The 10712-nt window shown below is 36.2% G+C and overlaps 1 protein-coding gene across 2 annotated transcripts in view; it reads right to left on the bottom strand.

The window, feature by feature from the left end:
• Positions 1–263: 263 nt before the first annotated feature.
• Positions 264–10712, bottom strand: part of CSN8 (COP9 signalosome subunit 8) — a 41667-nt gene continuing 31218 nt past the window's right edge. For both annotated transcript variants that reach the window (XM_076447837.1, XM_076447836.1), the window contains one exon: positions 264–3884. In XM_076447837.1, coding sequence (XP_076303952.1) covers positions 3805–3884 — 80 coding nt within the window. In that variant the 3' untranslated portion in view covers positions 264–3804. The remainder of the gene's footprint in view (positions 3885–10712) is intronic.

Raw genomic sequence — 10712 nt, 5'->3', positions numbered from 1 at the left:
CAAGATTTTTTACATAAAATTAACTGAAGGTACTATTTGAAAATACAGCGCACCTGCTACTTTCATTAACACTAGTAAAATAATATTTCAATGTTGTTAAAATGTGTCAGACAGTGTAGATTTATGCTTCATCAGAAAAAATAATTTTACCCATTTCATAAAGATCATAAAAGATACTTTAATTGAATCAAACTGAAATATTCATGAGTGGATGATATTATTATTAATAAATGATGTTTAGCTTAGATATGACAAATATAAACTTTGTATACAAATGTTTTATTTTGTTGTGATAGAATATTTACAATCATACTTATTGAAATACTTTATTAAGCATAAAGTTTTTAGGAATATTTTCTTGATACTGTTTCAGTACAAGGTACAATAATAACACATGAAAATACAGGCTGTAAATGTACTAGGAAGTGGTAGCAAGTAATATTCATATGGTGAAAGCTTTGGAAGCTACACCAAAAACTAGTACTAAATTTGCAATTGGATGTTCCTAAAGAAAGATAATGTAAATGCTAGTGGATTCTAATGGTCAAAAGTTAGAATTGACACAGCCTAACCCTAGTCAGCTAATGTGCATGAGAAACTGATGGAAGTCTAGAATTGCTGGAATTTGGCTCTATCCATATGATAGAAAGAGAATTAAGACTAGGATGGAAACTAAGCCATAACAGAGGGCAGCAGGACTAAACTCAGTGGTCAAAGACACAGTGAAGTTTAAAGATTGGGAAGTTCCCAGGTGCTAGGGATATGTCTTCTATTAGTGACATAAGGTTTTACTACACAGACAGCTTATAGAAATATCGTTTGACTTATGTGTGCTGCCGTGAACTCCTCTGTAAAGGATTTTAGAGTAAGTTATGGTTGTTACTGAATAGTTAGGACCCTTTATAGCACTTGAACATAACTGAACTTTTGAACAGTTGGAATTATCCTTATACTTTAGTTTCAACCTGGATTTTTGCTATTTGTAATAAACTCCTTGACTATTGTCTCTACTCTCTTTTTTTTTTTAAGATGGTGATCAGGTACCTTCCTTGTTTTCAATACCTAAGAACTTTTAAACTACATACTAGATTGCCTATTAGATGACAACCAGTATATCCAGGACTTCTTCCCTGGCAAAGTATACTATGCTGCTGTACCTTGAACTCCATGACCTATCATAGTATTAAGCATAAATGACATAATGGAAAATGATGTTTTGCTAGCCAATGCATCAGACATGAAAAAGCTCACTGCAATCTCTTGTCAGGTTGACCCTAGGGCTCTAGTAGCTGAATATTACCTACCAACAGGACAGAACACTGAGGAAGTCAAACCTCTACTGAATGTACTGGTCACTAAGAGGGTTATGGGGACAACCACTTTATGGATCTTAGAGGGGAGAAGTCAACAGTGGTGAGGACAGAGCAGGAGTTGCTTCTAAGATGTTCTGTACAAGAATACAGCATTTTGACTCATAAGATATGCTTATTCCTTTGGCAAGTACACTACATCCCAAAGCTGTAAAAAACGTTTTAGAGAATGGGCTGTCTTGGGGGTTGAACAGCCTCCAGAATGATAAGATGGCTAGAACTATTATAACTGATAAGTGCAGATGAACCAATTTACTTGTGGGTTATCTCTATTACAACCACTACCAAGAATTAATGAGGATGGTAGTAGTGACCACTGTCTATTACAGAGAAATGAAAGGAGAAAAAGGACTGCTACCTTGTCATCTGCTGAGGTACTACTTGCAAAGAAATTCTATAGCTAAACCTAGAGCTAAGGTTAGGACTCCAGACAAAACAATCTGAGGTGTTGACCACCCACTGTAAGCTAGAACAGATTCCACTGTACAGAAAATATCACCAAGAGATTGGTGCCAAATTAACTGATACTTGGGTTCTCTACAACAGGAGGAAGACTAATCGTGATAAACGACAGCATTTCTGTCCTGGTCTGAGGAAGCATAGAGCTCCTTGTTGAACAAGCTTGTTGACACTAAGAAAGACCTATTTAAAAGCCTGGGGACAACTGAAACAGCCAACCATAAGATAACAGTGGAATGAAAGAGTCTACTTGCAGTATGTAGTGTGAACAAGACAGTTCTCAATCTCACATTCATTTCAATTTTAATGATAAATTATTAAATACTTTTGAAAGTATATTTCTGATAATTATATGTTCTTTTTTCTTCAAAAATCTGTCATGTAACATTTATGCAAATGTTGTCTTAACTTTAATGTATGTATATGTAGGTTTTAATTTGATTAGTATTTATGATTACAAGTTTATGAGTATATATGTATATTGTTTTTGTGTGATTAAAGTTAAGCATACTGGCAGAGTCAACTTGTTTACCCTTGTAGCCACCACACAACTCTGAATGTAGTAAGTGTACCTTCACAAAATCCAGCATATTTTTCAGCATCACTTGTAATGCTTTACAAGTGTTGTAGACAATAATTTAGTTTGTCTAATAAGCTATTTTTGTTAATGATTTGTCTGAGAATTAATTAAGCCTTTACTGAGTTAATGCAAAAAAGGTGATTTTCATGCTAAGAACAAAAATTACTTCTTTTCATCTTATGGTTTTCATATTTCATTTGCATAACCCCTATTACTTTGGAGTCCACCACACTTGTGATCTCTATTCATTTAAGGGACTGTACAGCATTATACGAGTACAAAATCTAATTATTTTTCAAAAAGTTGGTAATTAAGAAAACCTGCTCATGACTAAAGCATCTTATTTTACAAGGAACTAGTGCAATGCTCAACACTTCACAGTTTTCACTTGTTCTAAAAAAAGTAGTTCTCAAAACTAAAGGAAAAATGTTATTTTTAATCTATAAATTTTCTCAAGGTAGAACTTGACCAATCTGGTTTGTAGTTTTCATTTCACGGTCACATTCAAATAAAAATTAAAGAGTTCAATAAAAATAAAACTTAACTAAGACAACAACATTACATAAAAACAGAGATCCAAGTGTATCAGTAGTTATATCACAGTTCACTTTACCACAGTATGCAAGCAGCAGTTTTACGAAATATCAAAGATCAGTATATATATATGAATGTTAATGTGAAGCTTAAGCATTGCAATTTATGCCAAATCAGTGTTCTTGATAATGAGTCAAACTAACTAGCGTCGGTAAGTCTGTATAATAACTAATGTTTGTAAGTCTGTGTAATATGAGTCAAACTAACTAGCGTCGGTAAGTCTGTGTAATACGAGTGAAACTAACTAGTATTGGAAAGTCTGTGTAATACGAGTCAAACTAACTAGTGTTGGTAAGTCTGTGTAATATGAGTCAAACAAACTAATGTTGGTAAGTCTGTGTAATGAAGCAAAAGCACACCAAGCCTGGATTTCACTTAAAAATAAAACAATGTTCAATTTAAGTTTCAAGCTAATCTGGTTACTTCTGGTAGGCTTAGTCAACAGAACAATGACATTTTTAAAATAACATGACTACTGTTAATAAGTTTAAGATTATGAGAGCTGCATAGGTATTGTTGAGTTTCTAATGAAAATGTCCTAAGTGACTTCAGAGGAATAAATTAATTTTTATAATCTTGGACAGTAACAGTTGTTCACATCGTTACTACATACATGTGAGATAAGAGCCCTTTTAGTTTTTATTTAAATAACATTTACAGCCACAATTTAAGACACATTAGTTCATGTAAGGTTCATAAAGCCTTGCTCATATCCATTGGCTAAAAAAACTATTAAACACAAAAACATTTCCATATCTTACAAATGCTGGGAATATCATAAAGCAAAGTTACAGACAAATCTCAGTTTTCTAGAAATGAAACAAAATCTGTTAACTTTGCAAGCTGTTCTTCACTAGATGTTGGTTGTTCCTTTGGTGAATCTGTCATAAAATAAAAAGTCTCTTGACTTGTTGCAAAAAGAAGAAAAAATAGACAAGTATATTATCAGAGTTGTTATAAATTTTTTTTGTTCAGATATACATAAAATATTCACCACAGAGCAGTAAATCTTAGAGGGCATTGAGAAACAGTCTATGATCAATACAAGGTGATACATCTGCTTAATGTGGCCATCATTTGTATGTGATGGCCTGCATGCTGTCAGACTGCATGATTTCTTATTATGAGAAACTACTTATGTCAATTAGTTACTGTGGAACACCTGTTATATTGACAGAACTGACAGTTTTCATCCATAAATGATGTCCACATTAACCATTTGACCAGATGTAGAGACTTTCAGTAACCATTGCTGGTAGCCATAAATTTGTGTTCCCCATGGCAGTGACATAACTACAAAAGATAGCCCTCTAGCATAAAATGTAATTGGACCCTTATATTTATTTACCTATAATTGCAATTGTGATTCTGGTTGTTTCAAGCTCCCTTTTAATTCATCCCTTCCCACTGTAGTTAATTCACCATGTCATGATTTTATTAGCATATCCACCAAGAACTATTGCTCTGTGCCAAATAATATTTTATTGACATTTGAACATGCCAGACATGGAAGTCCATGCCAAAAAATGAAATTCAAATAAATGGTTTTGTTGAATAAGTGACTGATGTAACACAACTATATTACTTAAAAGTTGCACTAAAAACCAAAATACTGAATAAAAACTAATGAGTTAATTTACTTTACTTTCTTGAAAATTTTGTTTTAGTCAGTTGTTCAATACAGAGAAACTTTGCTTTAAAGAACAGAATGTATAAAGTAAATCCTACAATAATACGAGATAATTGCTTATTTGCTTATATCTCCTCCTAGACTATTGATTTGAACAAATCAAACAGTTTCATCAACTACAGATAATTTTGGATTTGTCAAGAAGTTATTTCTCTTTTGGAATACATAGATTTCACTGCTCCTATGATGGCTAATTATAGATTAGTCAGTGATAATTGCCACTAGAAGTACCAATAGGATTTCTTCAGTTTTTTCTTTCATTGCGTAAGGTATACATAAATACAATCTATGTACTTTCAGTCATTATTAGCATATTTAGGATAAAAAGCATTGTTTATATTCATAACTTGTAGAATATTAGTTCTGCAACTGCATTTCATTTTCAAATCCCATCAATCACTTGATGGATTTTTTCCACATTATTTATACATACTTTCAAGATAGAGACTTTTATCAAGTCAAATATGTTAAGTCACATGTTACTTACTGCTTTTTTGACTAAAAATAAATAAATAAAACAGAAAATATTATTTTAATAATCAGCCCCAGTGGACAAACATATTTTATTCTTATATACTTTATACTGCTATTTGCCATATTTGAGAAAAAACAAAAAACATTTTTATATTCATAATTGTTAAAAATTTCTTTTATAAATCTCATTAACATTTCCCAAATTTAATATTCACTGATACAAGTGCATCACTACAATACCTATCAATAGTGTGTGCTTTATTATAAGATATCTAAATACACACTTCTTTCTTTCTATTTTATTCAGAATGTGATCCCAACAAAGTACACAAGAATATTACCAAAAACAGAAAGTACAACCAAGAGAAAAAGAAATTGTGAGTGCATACACAACCACAAACCCCAGTAAAGATGTAGCCATAGACAAAACAATAATCATTTCGTATAAAATCAATAAACAATTTGACATTCATAAACCTCTCATTGTACATCACATGGGTATCTTTGCTACTTATAATAATTATTGCAATTACTTTTATTTTGAATGCACATTGGCTTTAATTAGACTGGTTGGTTGTTTGGTGTTTTATGGTGCAAAACAACTAGGCTATCTGAGCCAAAATCTGGTAAAAAGTTAAAGTAAAATTATTAAAATTTGTAAAAATGAATTAAGGTAAAACAAAACAAAATTTAATTTTTGAATTAAAAACATAAATAGCATTATATCCAAATTTTATACCTAGTTTACAGCAGTAAGAGAAAAACTACAGTAATACAAGTTGTAAAGGACTTTCTGTATCATAATTGTAATTATCATAACTCACAGGTTATGTTCAAAAACCAGTGTCAGTTGCCTGAAATTGGTTTCGAGTTATTTGATGCTATGGCATTTCCTAATTTCAAATCAAAATAGATGGACTTTGAAGGTTAAAAGGGAATCACATTAAAAAAAGTCTAATGTATATATTAAAAATGATTAATGGCCTTTAAAAACTAAAAACCTTTCTAAGGTGGAAAGCGTCACCATCGCCGATAACATTGTCTAACGTTTCGGATCTAACCTTGGGACAGAACATGTTTAAAATGGTTGAGAGTCATGACGACGGAAAAACAGTAAAATGTGGTTTATTGTTACCTGAATGTTACACAGACAACACATTGGTGCATTAGTCCCAGATCAAAGAAAACAATGAGTAGTCTAGTTAGAATAACTTCCTCTTTCTGATCTTTATGGAAGCAAGATGGCCAAAGTCCAATAGAGGGTTTTATTTGGAAAAGCTTGTTTCGCATTGCTCACTTAAAGTCGACTGCCAACTGGCATGGAGATGAGCCTTAAATATAGGACCATAGTCTATGTATAGAACAGGCACAGTGGTGATAGGGCCAAAGTAGAGAGATTTAGCTGGGGTGTCAGCGAGCTCATTCCAGCAAATACCAACGTGGCCCAGTATCCAGAAAAACTGGATAGAAGTAGATGTTAAAGAGGGCCAGTCGGCTTTGAATATCGGCAAGAACAGGGTGTAGACTAACTTAAAGATAGGTACACATTTGGGGACTGTAAGAAGCCATGGTGGAATGGGCTGACCAGTGTATACAGCAATGTTATCCTCGGAAAGACCCAATTCATCCAACTGCGAATGGAAAAAAAGGCCAAAAGGAGCAATGGCAGATCGTCTGTTCTGAAAAAGTATGGCCCACCAAGGAAGGAAAACACAACCCCAGGTGGGATGCTTTGGTAATGAATGAAATTTCGAAGTATATAGTAAAGACAGTTGCAAATGGAAAAGGCACAAAGAAGGTTCACAAAACTCCATGTACAAGCTGTGAACTGGGGAAGTGCAAACTGCCCCAGTGCAGAGCAAAAGTCCTTGATGATGAATGGGGTCCAGCATCTTTAAGGCTGAGGTCCTGGCAGAGCCATAAACCAGTGATCCATAGTCGAGTTTTGATCGAATAAAAGCATGATGGGTAAGAGAAGGTTGTTTGAATAATCGAGGAAAACAAGATGACATTAACTATCCTCTCTAAGGTCTTAGAGAGACAGCTTGTCAAAGCAATTGGATGTTAGTTTGAAGGAATCTTTGGATCCTTCCCAGACTTAGAGAAAGGTAGGACAATAGCCTGACAACAGGCACCAGGAAAAACATTCTCCTGCCAGAACTGGTTGAAAACAATCAGAAGAATAGCAAGAGAAGCAGGAGAGAGATAGTGCAGCATTTCATAGCATACATCATCAGGTCCAACCAATGTACTGCCAGACTGATAAAGGGCCAGTTTGAGTTCTACCAGTGTAAAGGGACAATTACAGTCAGAGAGACAATCAACTCGAAATAAAGAGGTGATCTCTCTGCCCAAGTCTTGATGGTTAAGAAGGTGGTGGAAGAAGCAGAAGTGCTAGATACCTGGTAAAAGGTTCCACCTAGAGTATTGGCAATGCTCTGGGTATCAGCTACTTCCTAGCCATCAGAGAGCAAGATCGAGAGGGGGACAGAATTACATTGCCCACTGACCTTTCGAATCTTGTTCTATATGACTTTGGAACTGGTGGTAGAAGAAGATATGCTGGTTGTCAACTTAATCCAAGATTCCTTCTGGCTTTGACGTCTTACTCACCAAGCATGTGCATGGACCTGCTGGAAAGCAATGTGGTGCAAGAGTGTGGGATACCTACGAAAACTATCCTAGGCCCATTTTTGAGCCTTCCATGCCATGTGGCAGGCAGAATTCCACCACAGATAAGGATATCATGGAAAACATGTTGAGATTTTAGGAATACATTGAACAGCTGCTTGTATAATACAGTCAGTTACTACTGCCACATAGTCATTTATTGATGGCTTACAGACAATGGCAGGATAAAGTTCTACGAGAGCAGGGAAAGAGAGTTAGCTTGCTTGATCTAGTTTCCACCGGAGCAAGTGGGTCGGGTGGCATCAACCACAGCCAGTCTCTCTCAAAATTATAGGAAAATGATCACTGACTCATGGATTATTGTCAACCCTCCATGGAAAGTGGGAGAATAGTGAAGGGGAGCAAACTGAGAGATCAATAGCAGTAGAGGACTGACGAGATGCATGAAAATAAGTAGAAGGACCAGTATTGAAAAGTGAAAGGTTGTGATCAGAGAGCATGCTCTCTATAGAGTGACCCCTCCTATCAAATATCAGCACTTCCTCAGAGAGGATGATGTCCGTTAAAGTCCATCAGGATAAAAAAAAAGAGATAGCAGCTGCTCAATGAGAGCATCAAGGTCTGATTGATCATAGGTCTCTCCAAGTGATAGGTACAGAGAACGAACAGTAATGGTACGAACCAAGGAAACATAGATGGTTACAGCCTCCAAGAGTGTGTCAAGTGGCAACAACAGGGTGGGCACATGCTAATCAATCAACAATGCCATCCCTCCATCACACAGCCCGTCATTTCTGTACAAAGAAAACTGCCAAAAGGTAGATATTGGCAGATTTTGGAAATGTTTCCTGTAAGAAATGACATACAGGATGGTAGGAAGCAATCAGTGTTTTGATGTCATCTAGATTAGAACGTAAACCTCAACAGTTCCATTGCATCAAGGTGTCCATTTTTATTTATGTGTAGGCAAATTGGATGGAGAACCCATCTGTTTATGATCATGTCTTTTTTCTTCACTGTCTTTATTCGAGGGAGGTCTATTGGCCTTTATGGATCCTGTCCTAGGTCAAATGTGCATGTCTTTGCTGTTGGAATAAGATTCCAGAACTGAGAACGTGAATGAATGATTGTTTTGCATCTTGGAGTGGGAGAAGAAGATGTATCTGAAGAAATGCCTGTACTTGGAACCAAAGTAGTGAATCTTGTGATTTGCCGGAATATATGTTAAAAACAGAAGTGGGTATTGACGTTGATTCATCAACTTTTTTAACATGAAGGTCAAAAGACTTTTCATTTGATCTGAGAATGATTTTTTTGGAGGCACAGAGAGATCCATCTGCATTCCCACTGCAGTAGTGGAACGAAGTGCAGCAGCATACGTCCGACTTGAAGTGATGGACAGCAACTTTCGAGCCTCAGGGTAAGTAATGTTATGAGTCGTTTCAAATGCTGCACACCTTTTTGTTCCAACCATTTAGGGCAAGAATGAAAGTAGGATGGGTGAGAGCCATTGTAACTGACACAATGAGGGCCCATTTCACATTCATAGCCATCGTGGTCCTTCCACCACAATAAGCATACATTAGGGAACCCCGACATGACGTCTTTGAGTGACCAAACCTCTTACACTGTAAATATTGGAGAGGGTTTGAAATATATGGCCATACCCTGCAATTAAGATATCCTGCCTTGATGGTGGCAAGTGGACGTGGTGATGTAAATATCAGAATGAGGATATTGGTTGGCATTGTAATTCTCGAGTGGAGAAACCAATTAGAATCTCTGACTCAGGGATGTTTTTCAAAGCCCTCTCAACAATAGCTTCATGATTAATTCAAATTAGCATGAGGTGTAACCTCAATGAGTATAACTCCAATTGCCTTTGAATGTAAGAGGAGTTCATTGTGTTTAGATGTGGATGTTTCCACCAATACGTCACTAGATCGAAGCTTCTTTACTAACTTTGTAGAGCCAGCAAGTCCTTCTAATCCCTTCTGAATGAAAAGGGAGACATTTGCCCTAAAGGCTTGTCTGAAAGAAAATGTAGTATAAGAAAATGAGGTACAACAGATGTTACAGATGTTGAAGATTGCTGCTCAGAATCTTCAAGATGTGGTTGTTTACCTATGGACTGTTTTTCACTATTTTATTTAAGTTTTTATTTGGAGGATCCATAATAAAAAAAAGGAATATTTCAGTGCCTATTGACCCCACCCACCATGGAGCCCTATGAAGGGATGCACTACAATGTTAAACAAGGCCACTGCAGCAACGCCAGGGTTTCGTGCGCACTATACCCAAACACCAGCATAAGATACAATGTCAACCACACCTGTTGAGAACATCCAACTCTGGTACTTGGTTTACTCTAGCCCAAGTGGACCAGCCAAATGACCCAAGCAGAGGCAACCCAAGGTTGCCTGTCTGCAGGAACTTAAGGCCAAAGTGGTGTGTTAGGGTTGGACCTCTCAACCACCAGGATCCTCTCCTTCACGGATCACCATGCACAGCAAACACATGGTGGATGTTTAGACCCCAGAGGAGGTAAACTGAAGGAACAGAACCTTCCCTGGGAGGTCCCCTCATCATATATAGGAATCCACAATGAGCGGGAAAAGAAGTAGAAAGCCAGAACTTTGAATGGGGAGATACAGATTCAGGAGACCTAGGAATAAGAACAGAACAGTGAGATTGAGAAAGACATGATCCACAGAAAACAAGGACTGCTGGAGAATCAATCTTAGCCTTAGTCTCCACTGTGAAGAACTCTCCTGAAGTCCTCAGTGAAAAAATGAAGCCCAAGAAAGATCATAGAGATGAGGAAGAGTGAAGTGTACATTAGTTATGAGAGTATCCCATCTTAACAAACCCCAAAGGCATTGGAATCAAGTTAGAAGAGATGAAACAGAAGAAG

The sequence above is a fragment of the Tachypleus tridentatus genome, chromosome 8, assembly GCF_004210375.1.
Source record: "Tachypleus tridentatus isolate NWPU-2018 chromosome 8, ASM421037v1, whole genome shotgun sequence".
Lineage (NCBI taxonomy): Eukaryota > Metazoa > Arthropoda > Merostomata > Xiphosura > Limulidae > Tachypleus > Tachypleus tridentatus.
This window is presented reverse-complemented; position numbering and strand designations above follow the sequence as displayed.